Raw genomic sequence first — 17,977 nt, forward strand, 5'->3', positions numbered from 1 at the left:
TCGTTGGCGCGCGCGCTCCGGCTCCTTTCACCCCCCCCCCCCCACTCCCACTTCCTTCCCTCTCGGCCCTTAGAAGGTACGAAGTCGAGAATTTGTGCGCGACGCCGTCCCGGACGGCCTTCGGGGCTCGGGGTGGGGGGGTGGGGGGTGCGGGTGTAAAGGGAACGCGCTGGGGGGGGGGGGGGGCTCTCGTTCGCGGCCTATCACGTGGTGGCTGTGGGCGGGGCAGAGTAGGGGAGGAGGAGAAAAAAGGGGATGGGGGGGAGTCCGGGAGAAGAGGAGGAGGGCACTAAGGGAGACTAAGGGGGCGGAGCCTCGGCTAGCCCGAGCTGGTAGGGAGGAGGGGGAGAGGAGGCGGGGTGTCGGGGGTTGGCGATCCCGAGCGAGGAGGGAGCAACAGCTGCACCGTAACAATTTACAAACAATCCCCAACTGCAATGGAGAAGCCCGGTCTCCTCCTCCTCAGCAGCAGCAGCCACAGCAGCTTCCACAGCAGCAGCAGCAGCAGTAGTTCCAGCAGCAGCTCCAATAGCCCCTCCTCCTCCTCCTCCTCCGCCACCACCTCCGTCTCCTCCTCCTCCTCCTCCTCCTCCTCCTCCTCCTCCTGCTCCTGCCCACGGCCCCCGAGCCCCGCTGCCCCCAGGCAGTAGTTAAGTGTGGAGGATTAGGGGGCGCCCTTCTCCTTGCCCCGTTCACCCCCCTCACACTCCTTTCCAGGCGTTCCCCATCTCCTCCACCCAACCCAGCCCACCTTCGCCCTCCTCTCGCTTGAGGTGAGCCTGCCCCACGGGTGAGGGGGGGGAGGTGCGTGTGTGTGCGGGGGACTACCCCCTCTCCTCCCAGATTTCACCCTCTCTCCTCTGGCAATCTAGTGAGGGGGCGTTGGAGTCAGGGGTTTCGAGATTGGGGTAAGGGCTGCCTGCCTCCTTCCCCCCCCCCCCGTCTTGTAAGAAGTTGTGTATATATGGGGGGGTCTCTTGAGTAGGGGGGCTGTCAAGGGATGAGTCCGAGATTGCCCAGGGGAGGAAGGTGGCATCGGGGGCAGGGCTTTCCATGAGGTGTTCGCACAAAAGGCAGAGAAACTCCCTGTCTTCCCTCCCCTCCCTCCCTCCTTCCTTCCTTCCCCCTCCACCTCCTCTCCGCCCCCCACCCCCTGGCTCCTCATTCAAACCCTCAACTCGTGTGGTGTCAGTTTAATCCTGGCCGCCGCTGAGGGAGGAAATGGCAGAGGGGCAGGAGCGGCAGGTAAAGGGGGGCCGGCCAGGAGGGGGAGGGGGATGAGGAAGCTTCCTGGGGGGGGTGGGGGGAGATGAGCAGGGAGGGGGCAGGAGAAGGGAGGGCAGGAGAAATGGGGAAGAGAAGAAAACATTTCCTCTGAAGTTCACTGTCTCTGATTTTTTCCCCTCCCCCCCCCGCCATTGCTTCTTGGCCCTGGCATCCCCGCCTCTCCCCCAACGCCTCCCCCCCCCACCTCATCCCCACGTTCCCTCGTGTTGTACTACTTGGGTCTCCCCCCCCATCCCCCATTTGATAACATCTCTTCACTCTTCCCATTTTTTGTCTCTTTGGTTCCCCCCCCCCCAACCTTCTAATAGCCAGGAAGATTACACTGTTTAAATGAATGTGTGCGTTAATGGTATTTGGATAGCTATGTGTAAATACATTTTTACACACGCACTATTTTAAATATTCAAAATGGCTTTTTTTTTTGAAGGGGGGGTTAGTGAGGGGTAGTTAACATTTCTTTGTAAGGGAGATGCTGTTCTTAGGGTAGGGTTGGTTGTGTGGCTCGTGGGGGGGAGCTATTAATGAAAAGTTTATCGATCCGTTGTCAGTTTCTTTTTTTTTCTTTTCTTTTTTGTTTCACTGAGGTGCTTTTATTTATTTTGATGAGGTGGTGGAGTGTGTTTTGGGAGTTCACCCACCTTCTGATCGTCTGTGTGGCAGCGTTTTAATTGTGGATGGGTAGGAAGTTAGGAAAGCAAAACAATAAGCCCTAACAAGGCGTTAGCAACAACAATAGAGAGCTCTTTAAACAAGGAAAAATGAAATGCTCAACTGATTCAAGATACATCTCGGTCATCTTTTAATCTATAGAAAACCTCATTAGGTTAATGTTTTCATATTGCTGTTTGGGGTGCTTGTTTCTGAAGATACTGAAATCTTCCTGCTTGTACTTTAATGAGCCTCTGTATAATCTCTTATGTGTGTGACTACTTGTAAGTATTTGAATTGAAGTAATAGTTTTGAAGTGGTCTCCAGTACATAGCTATGCGGGTTATTGATTTACTGATGAAAGGCGTTTTGAAAAGGTTTCGTTTACTGTATGTGTGTAAGCAGGTTTTTAAGGAATCGCATGTTTTCTTTTTAAATGACCTTGAAAGCTTAAAGAATAACTTTATAACTCTAGTTGTAGTGGAAAGAAAAGGCAGAACAGGCAGAGTGATAGAGAGTAAGCTGAAAATAGAAATAGGAACTTAAGAAGGGGTCGAAACAGTGAAATGTTAGCATAAAAGTGTGCAAAAAGGGAAGTGCCTTTGAGGAGGTGAAGGGTAGATTAAACAACCTAACTTCAAATAAAAGACAAAATAGACTTTATTCATACTTTACTAAACCTTAAAATGCAAGTGTGATATGATCTGATAGATTCAGAGGAGGAAAACGTTTAACTACAAGTTGAATAGCAGGCAGTGACTTGCTGACCAATGATTGCATACTGTTGTTTGTTAAAGGTTTAGTTGTTTATCAAAAGTAGTAATAGAGGGCTCGGACAATCGTTAGAAATGTTTACCCCTCACTTTTGGGACAGTTTCATCTTTTGGGAAATCTGGGATAAGCCAAATTCTCGAGTTTGAACCAATATTTTACGATTAAAGGGTAGGGCCAATGAAGTAGGGTAAACTGCATTCTTCCGCGGGTAGAAGGAGGGGTGAGGGTGGGGCTGGGGTTGGGAAAGCGGGGGAGTTTTTCCTAAAAGTTTAGTTACATGAGTAAGAAAGACCTGCCAAGTGTGATGTGCCAGTTCTTATTACTTTATCAATAGACTGTTTACTAAACTTTGAGCAACTAAAAAAAATACTTGAGCATAGTCATATTTAGATTCAATATTTTGACCTACAGTTACATTGTAAAAATACAAGTCTAAAAATTTGCCTTTTGGAAGTCAGCCTGTAAGGATTGAAGCTTTCCTCCTTAGCATGTATTAAATAAATGGCAGTCATAATGGATTGATTGACTAGTTTGGGGTCATCAAATGGTTTTTTACATGTACTAAAGTAGCTCATTTAATATATTTCTAGGTATTTTGGAATCATTAAACTGTATATAGCTATTTAAGAACCATAGATCTGATTTAGTTCAGGTTGATTCAATTATGTCTTCATCGCTTTTGAGTTGGTTGAATGACTTGACATGAGATTAAGCACAACAAAAGAAAAGGCAGGGTAACAACAGCTGCCTTCCAGTACTGGAACACTAGTGGTCTTTGCAAGAAGGCCCTTTACCTTTTCTTTTGTCTGGTGTCAAGTAGTAAGTTTAAATGTTCACATTATACTGTACTTTGTCATGTAAGGCTATACTATATTGATCTCATGTATTAAGGTATTATACTTTATAATTGAAAACAAGTGAGCTATTTGGTGTTTAAATTTTAGATAAATGTGAAAAGACACAAGTGCACAGTAATAATATCTAACTGCTTTTTATTCAAAAAGTTGGACAAAGTCACCACAAGTTTGTACTTGCATAGTTAATGTGTGCTAAGTACATTTAAGGTGTGTCCACCTCATGGCAGCTTGTTTTTTTTTTCCTAAGTAGTCTGTTTATTTTAGATTTTGTTTTATTAGTATTTAAGACAATTTTTTTGATCTGATTGTAATGGAAAATTCTGTTCAGTCTTGAAAAATTAACTGCCCTTTTATCAGTTACATGTGCTCTTAGTTTCTAAAAGGCAATGACTAGCCTAAAATAAGTTCAGTTGTTGATAATTATATGCCAAAACAAGTTCATTATTTATGTGAAATAGCTAAAAACAAGTTTAATGGCCTGTGTGTTTGGATTTTGAATATTGGTTTGAAGAGGAAGACAGCCTTTTGAAAAGAATTGCATGTCTATTTGCATGTAGGAGGAGGAAGTAGGAAAAAAAGACTGACTTTATAGGTAAAGTACACATACTTTTCCCTTACTTTTCAACTTCATTTAATACTTTTATCTTCTAACACCTTTCTTGCTCTGAACCTTGCTTGTCTTTTAATATCTTTTGAGTTAGAAGTTGAGGGCCTATGTAATTAATTGCCTTTCATTTCTCTTCAAAAAAGGGAAGAATCCAGAAATTCTGGTTAGAAGAGGGTTTTTTCTTTTTAAAGAAATCTACTTAGATAACAATTATACATTTTCAGTTATTAAAAAGGGGATAGGGAGGGCAGAGGAGAGATGAAGGGAGTTATTATTAGCTTAATAGGCTTGTAGTCCCTTTAGTACATAGTATTCCTTGTTTGCCTCCCTAAATATTTTCTTTGATTTTCCTTTTTAAAAAATAGGCCTGCTAAATAATTGAGGATTATAGTAATCTATCAAGTCTCCTTATAGAATTTCTTCATTTTCAGTTATGTGCTTCTTCCTTCCTTTAAAACAAAACAAGAACAAAAACCCTTTCTGCACTGAAAAAGATATTTAATATAAAAGTAATATAGTTTAGGCTCAGCAGGACTGCTCTTACTTAGCCTTGGAGTTCTACTAATTCTAAAATGCTCGATTAGAACATTGGGGTGGGGGACCCTTATAAAATGTACTATTTTTCCACTTTATAATATTGTTATCTATAAGTTGTAAAAAAAATTGGTTGGAAATTAACTTTTGAACAATTTTAATGATACTTGAATGTTTAAAACAATTCTGGCAAAAAAGAGTCTACTTATTTGGCTGGCTTCCTAAAGTAGATAATTTTATGTTCTGAGTAAAGCTTCTAACATTGTTTCTACTTATTCACATTTCTGGTATTTAAACTTCCTAGTTAAAGTTGTCACACCCACTTGAATGACTGATGCCAGGGCACACTCTAAATGGTGATTTTTTTTTAAGAGTTGTTAGGCATGGCTTGATTAAATGTGATATCAACTATTTAGCATATTCCTAACTTCCCATTTAAGGTTAATCCCTTAACGGTCTATTTTACAAGTGGACTGGAAAGATGGTGAGACAAGTAAGGTGAAGAGTACTAAATTTATTTTTGGAACTAGATTGTGGGAGCACCTTGTTGAGGGTAGGGAGAAAGTTCCTTTAATCTTTGTCTTTTCCCCGGATTTTCACAAGGCACTTTTTCTTTAGTAACTTTTGTCCTGCTTACCATTTTATTAGATGAATATGGGAATTGGATGTGGGCAAGCAGTTATTTAAGCCTATGGTGATTTCAATCATAGGAAAATATGAAACTGGCTTATCTTAGTTTTCAAATTATTGTAAGACAGCTTTCTTCTCCCTCATTCCTTCTTCTCCCCTCAGCAACTCCCCTCCTCCCCCCTTGAAGTATGGTTTTTGTTCTGAGAATAAAATATTTTTATACTTTTTGCATGAATAGAGCTAGTGAACACGTGGCCACTAATGGTAGTTAATCCACACATATTTGCTTATCTCAAAAGACAAAATCTTTTGTAACTAGGCTAAATGTAAATTGCCATATACCTGGAATTTTTACATTTTGCCTATGGCAGCAAACATGTATTGCACATAAAGAATAACATTTTCTGAATTTAAGCATGGGGAGAGTAAAACATATGTCACATGGTTCCATTTTGATTATATGTGAGATTTCAGTGTTAGAACTGTTTAATGAAATATAAATGCAAAATTGTAACAGTTGGAGAATTTTGAGAATTTTTGCCATTTTAGAACATCTTTTTAACAAACTACTTTATCTGGTTTTGCAGGGGAAAGAGACTTAAAAATTAGACTTCTGGAGTATATAGAAAACTAACTTTAAAGAAATGTTTTTTTTTTAAAGCCATTCTTTCATTTCATAAAGCCACCAATCCATCATGGACAGGTTGACTTCCTCTGCAATAACACAGAATTGTTAGTAAGTAGGGGAAGTCCCATGTATCCAGTTACCATCAGAAATTTCCCTGCCTATTAGCACTCCTAGGATGTTCATCAGACCACTCTTCATAATAACTTTTATTAGCTTAATATTCTAAACATTAAAAGGTTCTTAGGGATTTTGGTCATTTTGTGATAAAAGTTGTATAATAAGACTACTGTTAAAAAGAGTTAAGCTATACAAAGAATTAGACATATTCTAGTTATTTTCCTTATTTTTCATTGTCTGGAGGCAAATCTATGTATGTTTCAAAGTGGTAATGCAGAGGCAGATGCCTTTTTAAAAATGCTAGATTTACGTTTTGGCCTTCATATTCATTAGTTCTCCATTTTTGCCTTTTTGTTTTTTAAGGAGTGTCTTGTAGATACATGTGTTGGAGATAGAGCCCATATCGGTGTTTGAATTCATTTCACTAATCATTACTTAATTATGATAGGCTTGATTCTATTTAATGTTATCCCATATTCCAGTTTCACCTCAAGGAAAACAGACTAGTCTAAAACTAATTGTGGCAACTAAGGGTGGGTAACCTATATGCCATTTATATAACTGAGATGAATAAGTGTGCATATGTACATATTTAAAAGAATTTTAAAAACCAGATTTATATGTTTTTAAAATTCTGATAACTACAATATATTTTCAATTCCCTTTTGAGTTGTTTTTGGGTGATAGTAAATTTTTCTAAATTTCCATGAGTAAAATTCCAGTCCTAGTAGACATAGTAATGAAGCTGGTGAAGGGAAGAGGGTTGATATTTTATAATCTGGATATTTCAAAAATAGTTCAGTTTCATTATGCGTACTGGAGGAAGGACATTTTCAGTATTGTATACTAAACTTACACAAAATGCTAATCATTACCTTCAGTCATTCACATGAAAGGAAACGAATTTATTTCTTATTTTTCAAAATGAGCTAGTTAGTTGAAAAGGGGCCAAGAAACTTAAGTCTTCCTATTATTGCTACTCCACCACTAAATGGAGGAACTTTTGGGACTTAAAAAACAAGACAAAACAAAGCAACCTACCTTTTGTTGTTGATGGGTATTGTCTAAATATAAAGTTGAAATACTTGTTAAATCAGTTCTGTTGCAGTAATCATATTGTCTCCTGAAAAGGAATAGAGCCCATGTTGTGAAAATGTGAAGTTCATAAGTGACAGTTTGTAGAATTTTACATCTTGTGGCTTACTTATGTATTTTATTTTTGGTGGGGAGAGAAGAAACAAATGTAGGTAGTAGAATAATTTTAAAAATCACAATATTGTAATGTTTTAAAGTAACTCAGGATTTACTTCACTTTAATCCCATTCATACTTCTTAATTTTTAAACAGGTTAAATAGTGGAATAAAGGTTATTCCCAGAAATGGTTATCTTCTTTGTTTTTAAATAAGCTTGACTTTTCAGTAACTTTTATAGTGTTTTTTTCTTACAGATTTGTGTATTGAAGGAGAGAATTTAAAATAGCAATTCCTTCCAAATTAAGAAATTTACAATGTATCTATAGGAAATGAAATTGTTTAAACATGATTCAGTGAAGGTCAGATTTAAGTTGACAGTGAACTTCATTTATAGTCTAGATATGTAATAATCCTGACAGCCTTTAATCTTATCGCTAAATTTTATTAGCATGATTACAGTAAAAGAATACTTTATGCCCCCCAATAACTTTATAACTGAAGCTTATTTGCATAGAATTTCAAGAAAACAAGCATGTTTTCTGTAGAATCTTGCTAGTTCTCGATTCGGTCTGGTAGTAGAATATATTATAATGTCCTGTATCAACATTGAACTTCTGCATTCTCTTTTTTAAATTGAAGTATTTTGCTTTAGCTGGCTACATTAGGAACGTGAGCTTGCCCATTTGGCCCATGGGTTGTGACCTTGGTGATTTCCTTGAAATAGTGATGAATGATTTAAAGTTACAAGTTTACTGATTGCCACTGTAGATTATGGAGATGTTTCTCCACTTGTCAGAGAAAAATACGTCCAGCATATTCGAATTTCAGTTGAAGTAGGGGACTAACATTTGGGGAAGCTGCAAACTACAAAACTAGAATTTGTAGGTATTTTTACACTGAGGCCGAAAATTAGATAGTTGGGCAGGTGGTGACAATTTGTTAAAGTTCTAAAAGTCTTCAGGTCTAATTTGAAATGTATGCTATAAGAAGATTTATGATAAATTTGATATATAAAGTCTCTAGTGTCCTAAGTGGTAACATGAGTCTTTTGGTACATATATACAGTTTTGAGTTAGTTTTGTGGGTTTTTTTTTTTGATAATGCATTTTAGCCTCTTCAATGATTTTGAAAATACAGATTGTCTTTTCTCAATTTTCTTACCAGGAGACCAGATTTGGGACATTTTTATGAATAACAATTTAAAAAATACATCTTAAAGTTTAAAAAATGGGCGTGTTTACTACAATGATCTCTGCAATAAAATTGCAGCACTAATCACATGTGAGAAAGTTACACGAGTTTATTTTTAAAGCAAACTTATAGAAAGATAATATTTTTCTTAAATATTCTTCTGAAAAAACTAGTGTTTTATTGTTAATACTTAGGAAAGCTTATGCTCTATATGGAGATAGCTAAACAAATTCTACCCATCATAGAAATTGAAGACATCTCTTGTAACTTTGTAACTGGTGCTTGAATGGTATGGTAATTTCATAGAAGTTTTAGTATTTGAATTGGAGTACATTGGAGGATGTTTCAAATGTAAGGAATTTAAATATCTAGTGCTACTTTTAATTAAGAATAGATGGAATACAATAGAAGGTGATCTTTAAGCTAAAAAATGAGCATGTTTTACATATATCCTTTTCGATTTTGAAAATGAGCACTATGGGCTTATTCACAAGACTCTTTAACAGATAGGTTTAATTAATAGATTTTCAATTACTTAAGGAGGCAGTATGGTAAAGGAATGAGTACTCATTGGCTTTGGAATCAGGACTAGGTTCATACCCCCATCTCTGACACTACCTTTGTGACCTTGCGTTAGTCACTTAATGTCCTTGGGCCTTAGCTTCCTCAACTTCCAGCTCTAGAAATTCCGGAACTAGATTCTATGAATTTCAAAATAATGGTATCCTAGAAAGGAATTTGAATTAAAATAAAAGATGAGAATTTTTCATGATCCCATTTTTTTTTTCTGGTTAAAAGGGAAAGATGAAATTTGCTTCCCAAAGTACAGAAAAAAAAATTTTTTAAGTTGTATTTAATAGTTCTTAAATTAACATCCCTGGTACATTTTGAATAATGAAAGTTATTATGTATAAAGAATGGTCCCAAAAGTCTTAGTCAAAATTACACTAAGACTTCTGGGACACCCTTTCTTTATTTTAGAGTGTTTTTTGCAGTAGCACTTTATATAATCTTATTAATGATGCTACAGCCTGGTAGGGTAGGTACTACAAGAGGTGGTATCCTCATTTTACAGATTAAAGAATTTAAGGCTCAGAAGTTAAATTAATTGCTCAAAACACCTCTTAACTAGCAATTGTCAGAGGTGATTTGAATTCAAGGTTCTCTAACACCAGTTGCAAGGCTCTTTCCATTACCCCATGTTCTACCTGCCTTTTTCCCCCATCCTTTTCATTCCATCTGTTTAGCTGTGCTTCAGAAATAAAGCAGGTGTCAGCAGTGTGGCAATCAGATTAATTTGTTATACTAAGACCTGCCCAAATTGTGCTTTTCATCAAACATTGTGCAATCTTGCATTTGTTGATTTTAAGATCTACAGATTGAGAATTACTGGTATTATATTCAGTAATGCATTAGTTTATAAAGAATTAATCTAAAAGAAGCAGATTTATTTTTCAATACTTTATATTAATACATATTAGATTTCAAAGATTATATTGTAATTAGTATAAAATTTTGTCTCCTTTTGTTTATGTAGGGATTATTTAAGTAAACTCTGTTATGTGTCACAGTATGTAGTTGTATTGGTTAACCACATACCTTAGGTGTCATAAGGTATAAGGCTGAAGGTCATGTGCCTTCATTTATTTGAACCTTATTTAGAATCTTGTATAATTGGAAAACTTTTTTCTTATGTTTATGTATTATTACTTCAGCAAACATATTAAGCACCTAGTATGTGCAAGGCAATGTGGTGATAGTTCTATCTGTCTGTAATCCTAAACTAGCATACAGAATATTTTACATTGTTTTCCTTTCTCCCAATTATTTAATTAATTTGCTTTATCATGAAATACTTCTGAAATTTAGGTTATATATTAAATGTGTGGAAAATCTAATGAATCTGGAAAAAGGTGATTGGGGTACAAGTCTCCATTTAGTAGACCATTAATTATATTTACTTAGAATTTGCAGATTATTTTTAAGCAATCGAGCTTTTGTCTTGAAGCTCTGATATATTCATATTGTTAAAGGTATTCTTCAGTATTTATTGGTCTGTTTGGCACACATCAGTGATATGGAATTTAAAGTATATAATAACTGTACAATTTAAAGAATTGACTTATAGTATATATGCACAATTACACTGACTAGGGGTATGTATGTGTGTGTGTGTGTATTTCATAAGATTGGGAAGAAGGAGAGTTGGTTGTCCTTATGAACTTGATAGAGTGCTGATGGTAAATTATTTTATAGCAGCTTTAAGAGTATAATTTACTTTTTATAATACTCTAGGAATAGCAAGTGTCAGGTGGCAGCCACAAATAGCAAAGTAGAGAAATACTGATATGCTTTAACTTACTGAAGTTTGATTTTAGGTATTTAAACTTTAAAATTTTGCTTCCACTATAAAAACAAGGCCTACATATCAGCATAGTGCATTAGTCTGACCATTTGTTAACGCTGCCTCAATTCCCCCCCCCCAAAAAAAAAAAGACATTTAAAAGAAAAAGTATATAGATTCACACAAGGGCTAAGAAGTACCTTTCAAGGTTCTTCTCCCCCCCCCCCCCATTTTGGTTAGGTTGGTCTTTAAGGGGGCAGTGGAACATAGGAAGAGGATTGATTATGGTGATTGCAGTTATCTAGATGGTATGAGACTAGCAGAGAGTGACCAGTTTATTTAGAATTGTATATAATGTTAGAGGTGACCTTAAAGATCATTTTTGTGCAACTCTCCCCCCCTCCCCTTTATTTTTCAGATGAGCAAAATGAGGCCCAGAGGATAGAAGTTATTCTCACCCAAGATCATATTACTAGTTAATTAAGGAGTTTGGGTGAGGGGGAGCTTGCAACTCAGATCTCGAAGTCCAATGTTCTTCTCTTTATAGTCATTCCTCCCCCTTCCTCATCCCCAATATATGTTGTAGGGCAACCAAGATTTTCATGCAAAGCATTTTCTCTGTGTTCAAGGTTGGATAGCTGATCTTCTTTAAACTACTTTTATGTAAGTGATATAAATTATATTAACACTGATTTTTGAAAATATTGCTCATGGCTCGAATATGCCCAAATTACACTTAGGGGATAGGGACCAGATCTGTGATTTCATTAGTATAGAGTAAGTCCTGTCTGAAGAAATTACTTCTTGACATTGCTTGCAGCTCAGTCTAGAGCAAAGCTTTTTTTTTTTTTTTTGCAAGGGGCAATTGGGGTTAAGTGACTTGCCCAGGGTCACACAGCTAGTAAGTGTTAAGTGTCTGAGGTTGGATTTGAACTCAGGTACTCCTGAATCCAGGGCTGGTACCCTATCCACTGCGCCATCTAGCTGCCCCTAGATCAAAGCTTCTTAAACTGTGTTTTGAGACCCCATTCAGGGTGTTGTAACCGAATGTGGGGGTTGAGAAAAATTTAGCAGTAAATGTTTGATTTGTATACTATTATTTTATGTACTGGGTAACCAGGGTTGAGTAAAAATTTCTCTAGCTCAAAGGGGTCATGAGTGGAAAAATTTTTAAGAAGCCCTGGGGAGAGCAGAGGTGTCAAAAACTGAGGGATACAACACCCCTTGTAATCCTGAATCAAATTAAAATGTAATTGGGAGATAGTTAACAAAATAAATAGGACATTGATAAACATATGTGGTTTTTCTAAGCCTTGCACCCAGGGATCATTATGTATGATTTAGTGGCTCCCCTTTCTATTTGAGCTTGATTCCACTGACCCTAGAGCACTGAGAGATTAAGTGTCACTCATTATATGTCACAGGTTGTACTTCTGGTCCTTCCAGCTCTCTTTCCACTACACCAAATTGTCTCTTGTAAACAGAAACAAGTATGGTCTGTCAACTCTTTACAAAATCGTTGTTATGGAAAGAGCAGAGGGCTAAGACTCTGGAGATCTTGGGTTTAAATTCTAGTTCTGCCAATAAATCATGTAACCCTTCAGTTTCTCTGTCTTTAACTTGCATATTAATACTTGTACTCCCTACCTCTTTCAGGGTTATTGTGGGGGTGGCACACTTGTAAACCTTAAGGTACTACATAATTGTGATTTGTTATGGTTTGATCTAGGGAACTACATCAACGTGGGATTTTCAAATTGAATGAACATCAGAAAATGTCTATTCCAAATTCCCTACTTGACAGATGAGGAAATTGAGGCACATGACATGCGACTTTCCAAGAGTTTGTGGCAAAGCAAGAACTAGAACACAGGTGTCCTGTATATTAAGTACTGAATACTAGATACAGAGTATTCTCCATTATACTGGAACCTTCCACCATATAACACTGGCTTACTTTGGGGATCACTACAAAGTAAAAGTTGATGCATTGAGATGGGTATTTTCAGTTTAGTAAGCATTTATTAAGGGTTGTAGAGTCCACTGCTCAAGGCCCTAAGGCAATAAGGAATAAACATGACAGGCCTTGCTGTCTAGGAGTTTACAGTTAGTAACTTGGTAAGGTAACTCCTTACAACATTACAAGTTAGTGTAATGAATGTGAAAGAGAGGTCAAACATGGGTGAGAGATTGGGGAGGAGAGGGATCACTTCTAGCTGAGAGAGTTAGGATGTATTTCCTTAAGGAGGTGACATTTGATCTGGAACTTGAAGAAGGAGGATTTACTAGATGAGATGTAGAGGGCTTCTATTGCATGAAGTTTGGAAAGTATTTAGCTTATAATACAGTGTGTGGAAAGGCAAATTCTATGACATGAGTCTGGAGAGGTAAATGAGAGTCAGTCACATTGTGAAGGACTTTAAATGCCACAATAAAAGCTTTCAATTTTGTCTTGTAGGCAGGCCATGGAGAGCTGCTAAAGGTCTTTGAGCAGGGGCAGCTAGGTGGCGCACTGGCCCTGGATTCAGGAGGACCTGAGTTCAAATATGGCCTTAGACATTTGACGCTTACTAGCTGTGTGACCCTGGGCAAGTCACTTAACCCACATTGCCCTGCCCCACCCCCCCCAAGTCTTTGAGCAAGGGAAGTGACAGGTTTAGATTTGCTCACTAGGATTAATACTTTTATTCTATGAAGGACAAATTGGAGAGGGGAAAGATTGGAAGCAGGGAGACCACCAGATAGTGTATTTAGCATAGTCAAAGTGAGAAGGTAAAGAGGGATCTGAATCACAATGGTGGAAGTAGAAACTTCTGGGGGAGATATTGCCAAAGGAGAATTGAAATGATTTAGCATGCCAGGAGGAGGAGGGAAGATTTAAATATGATTCTATGGTTTTCTCCTTGGATGCATAAGAAAATAGTAATACTCCCATTTGAGAGGGGGTAGGTAAAATGGGCAAGCTTAGATGGGAAAGGGATGGGTTTAGTTTAAGGCATGCCTTTGAGACCTTCAGGTGAAGGTATCTACCAGGGTATTGGAAATGTGGGAATGCAACTCAGGAGTTAAAAATGCATATTGGGAGTTATGTGTGTAAGAAAACATAATTAAAATCATGGGCGTCTACTAGACAGTCTAGAGAAAGAAGAGAATATGGGGCTAAGCAGAGAGCCTGGGGGAAAGAGGGAGAGGAAAGGAAAAGGAATAAATGGAATAATCCATGAAGGAGGAGAAAAAGTAAGAATCATAACCAAAGGAAGGGAGAGGGGTGTGGTCATCTATGTCAAGGACAAGAATCACTAACAGAATCACTGCTAGAAAAACAAAGAAGCAATACTACTTTGCTAAAATTTGAGTGGACTTTTAACTTAGAAGTCATAGAAGGAAGTGGAGTAGGATAGAAGCCAGACAGAAAATTTTTTCATGTGGAATGGCTATTCTAGTAATCTAAAAATTTGGAGAAAAGTTAAAAAAAATTTTCAATATCTATAATAAGTGTACAGATTTAATCATTAGAATTGAATTTATACAGTGAAGATTAGCTTAAGCCAAAAGTTTCAGATCCAAGGGTGGTATTTCCCCTAGCCAATATGAACCAGGAGAGGAAAACTGAACAAATTTTGATATTATGTATATTACTGTATGACATTTTATTTCAAACATAAATTTTACAAAGTAACTTATTTCACAACTTGGCTGTAGTTTAGCTAAAGAATCTCTGAAACTTCTTCAACCAAAAAAGTTAGTTGTCATTTTCCAAAAATGGCATTTTAAGTATTGCTTATCTAACAAATTGTTAGTGCCTAAAACTTGTAGTATTAAATAGGGTTACCTAGTAACATCTGAATGCATCATAGACTCCAACTTGACCAAAATAGGTAAAACTACTCAGATTTTTTCCTCTTCACTTGAGTGGAACCTTTGAGAAAAGGTGATTTCTGTATGGAATACAGGTATTATTGATGTTCAGTATTGATCAGTCACTCTACTCTGCAAGCAATTAATTGCTTACTGTGTTGTAGGTATAGGGAGGGTGTGAAAAAATAATGGGATTTGGCAGATACTTGAAGGGCCACCTGGAGATTAATCTAAACTGATTGAATTAAGTGAGAGTCATTGACCTTGCTGATTAGCCCACTTCAAGTTAATTAGATTGTAACCACACCTGGCTAGCCTTCTTAAGAAGGTATTGTTTGGGGGCAGCTAAGTGGCACAGTGGATAGAACACTGGCCCTGGATTCAGGAGGACCTGAGTTCAAATCCGGCCTCAGACACTTGACACTTACTAGCTGTGTGGCCCTGGGCAAGTCACTTAACCCGAATTGCCCCATCCAAAAAAAAAAAAGATATTGTTCTCAGAAGCTAAGGACTGTGAACTCAACTGGAGACCACCTTCAAGTCCACTGAACCAATGGTTTTGGATGACGTAACCAATCAACTCTCTGCTCCAGACATATAAGAGACTTCCACACTCAAGTCTGAGGGCAGTTTGTGGTTGAAACAGGCTCATGGTGGAGGACTTGAGGAAGAACCTCACCAGGCTGGAACTCTAGGCTAGATAGGCCTTTTCTTAACTTTCTGAACTCCACATGTATACCTGGTATGTTTTAATAAATGTTTAATGCCCAAAGACTGGTGCTAACGCTTCTAATTTAAGGCGACCACACATTTAGATTTTAAACATCACAAGGGCTAGGGTAGGTTTGGAGTTTAGATTTCCTCCACTCTGCTGCACCTCAGGAATGGCTGGGAAGAGGCATAGTGATAGTAGGAGTGGGCTCCATCTCTCTCTTCTCTACCAAACACTGAACCTCTGGGTTTGGGTCTGGGTCTCATCCATAAAGTATAGCAAAACAAAGCATTTGAATTTCTAGACAGCATTTTATAGGACATTGTTAAAGGTAAAAGTAAACATTATGGTCCATTCTTCTATTAAGAGAAGTATACTTTTCTTGATTGGAATGCTGAACAGCTCAAAACGCCTGATTTTTCCTTCCTAAAGTAGTAGGTGTAAACACTTTAACTTGTTGCATCATTTAAAATTTCTTAGAATCTAGATTTAATAACATTCCTTGTGAAATTTTATGAGCTATAGTCAGAAAGGTAGTACTGTTTGAATAAAAAGGATTATGAACTCATTAACATTTCAGTTATAAATGTATGACCATAAATGATGTCTTGCTAATGTGTTAGGAAGACCAAATGAAAAAAGCCATCCTCACAGGATAGAATGTATAGATTTCTAAAGTACTGTTGAATTTTCTATCTACTTTAAAAAAAATGATTTACTCTAAACTAATGTTTCTGTTTGTTTTCCTCTTAATAGGTATTAGAAATTCTTTATCAACCTTGCTGGGACTAACTTCCTCCTGCTCAACTGGATCATTCAAATTACATGAAGACATAAATAGAACTAATTTTTATGCTGATTTGATACAAAGCAAGTTTGAAACAGTCTTAAGTATCTCTATACATTGTTTATGGAGATAACTTGACTTCACCTACTTCAGTGATTCCTCTACCTTTTAACAATAAGCATAAAGTTGGCTGTGGACATTTGTAACATTTGCCATAATATTTGATACCTAGTTTAGGTTATACATCATAAAAGTGTCCTTATTACAAACCCAGAAATTCCCTGAGGGAATTTTGATATTATTCTTCTTAAATATAACTTAAAAGTGGCAGAAACATGCCAACTCAACCTCTCTTAGCCTATATTGATGGGCCAGATGTTATAGCCAGTACAGTTGATTCCCGTATGGAAATTAATGATGCATCAATATCAATCAAAGGGACCAACACAATTTCTTACAAAAACCTGCAGGATAAATTTTTGATACAAGCAGAAGGATGTATGCCTTTGGACTGTATGTTTTGTGAACAGACTTTTAAACATCCAGAAGATCTTAGTAAACATGTCTTAATGCAACATCGACCTACACTTTGTGAACCAGCAGTTCTCCGTGTTGAAGCTGAGTATCTTAGTCCTCTTGACAAAAGTCAAGTGAGAACAGAGTCTCTGAAGGATAATGGTAAAGAAAATGAAGAGTTCAGCTGTGAAGTCTGTGGGCAAACATTTGGTGGAGCTTTTGATGTTGAGACCCACATGAAAAAACATAAGGACTCTTTCACTTACTGGTGTAGTGTATGTGGAAGAAGATTCAAAGAACCTTGGTTCCTTAAAAATCACATGAGAACACACACTGGCAAACCTGGGTCCAGAAACAAACTACAGCAAGGCTTAGATAGTCCAATAACAATAAATGAAGTTGTACAGGATCAAGTAGCTGAAATTGTCACATCGCCTTACAAAATCTGCATGGTTTGTGGCTTCCTATTTCCAAATAAAGAAAGCCTAATTGAGCACAGTAAAGTACACACCAAAGAGTCTGTTTCTACTAGTGAAATACAAACTATTGACTCGCGTGAAGGAGGAATGTCATCTCAGAGGGAAGAATTTCTTCAATTTCTAAATTTGAGACCAAACCCAATACCTGAAAAAATTAAGAAACCTGCAAAATGGATTGCTGAGTTAGATCCATTTAATACATACCAAGCATGGCAGTTGGCTACCAAAGGCAAAGTTGCTGTTGGCCGTGGAGAAGTGAAAGAACCAGGACAAGAAGGAAGTACAGACAATGATGATTCATGTTCCGATAAAGAAGAACTTGGAGAGATTTGGAATGCCAATAAAAGCCAGAAGTCCAAAACAAATAAAAACAGTTGTGCAGGAATTGGCCTTTCACAAGACAAAGAAAAGAGTAAACACACTAGTGGTGAAGTGCCTTCAATGGATGTGGATCCCAAATTAACACATAATAAAGAGAAACCAACACATTGCTCAGAGTGTGGCAAGGTTTTTAGAACATACCATCAGCTAGTCCTTCATTCAAGAGTTCATAAAAGAGAAAGGAGAACTGATGCTGAATCTCCAACTTCTGTTGAGGGAAGACAACACAGAACATATTCTCCAGATTTAGCCACAGCTCTAGATGAAAATGGAACAATGGATCGAGTGGAAGGTGGTTCTGAAGATGGATCAGAAGATGGACTTTCTGAAGTACTTCATTTAGGTAAGTATATTTCCCTACTCCAAATTATTTCTTAATACTACTTTTCCATTTTTTAGGATTAACAAAGTACCATAGCATAATGAAAAGTAC

At 37.6% G+C, this 17,977-nt stretch overlaps 1 protein-coding gene across 4 annotated transcripts in view; it reads left to right on the top strand.

The window, feature by feature from the left end:
* The first annotated feature begins 414 nt into the window (after positions 1–414).
* Positions 415–17,977, top strand: part of ZNF217 (zinc finger protein 217) — a 31,712-nt gene continuing 14,149 nt past the window's right edge. For 2 of the 4 annotated variants that reach the window (XM_043989770.1, XM_043989773.1), the window contains exons 1-2: positions 1,153–1,245; positions 16,138–17,887. In XM_043989770.1, the coding sequence (XP_043845705.1) occupies positions 16,504–17,887 (1,384 nt within the window). In that variant the 5' untranslated portion in view covers positions 1,153–1,245; positions 16,138–16,503. Of the gene's footprint in view, positions 774–1,152; positions 1,246–11,390; positions 11,475–16,137; positions 17,888–17,977 lie in introns of those variants that run through there. The other 2 variants (XM_043989771.1, XM_043989772.1) reach the window with 2 other exon arrangements.

Source organism: Dromiciops gliroides, chromosome 2 (assembly GCF_019393635.1).
Source record: "Dromiciops gliroides isolate mDroGli1 chromosome 2, mDroGli1.pri, whole genome shotgun sequence".
Classification (NCBI taxonomy): Eukaryota; Metazoa; Chordata; class Mammalia; order Microbiotheria; family Microbiotheriidae; genus Dromiciops; species Dromiciops gliroides.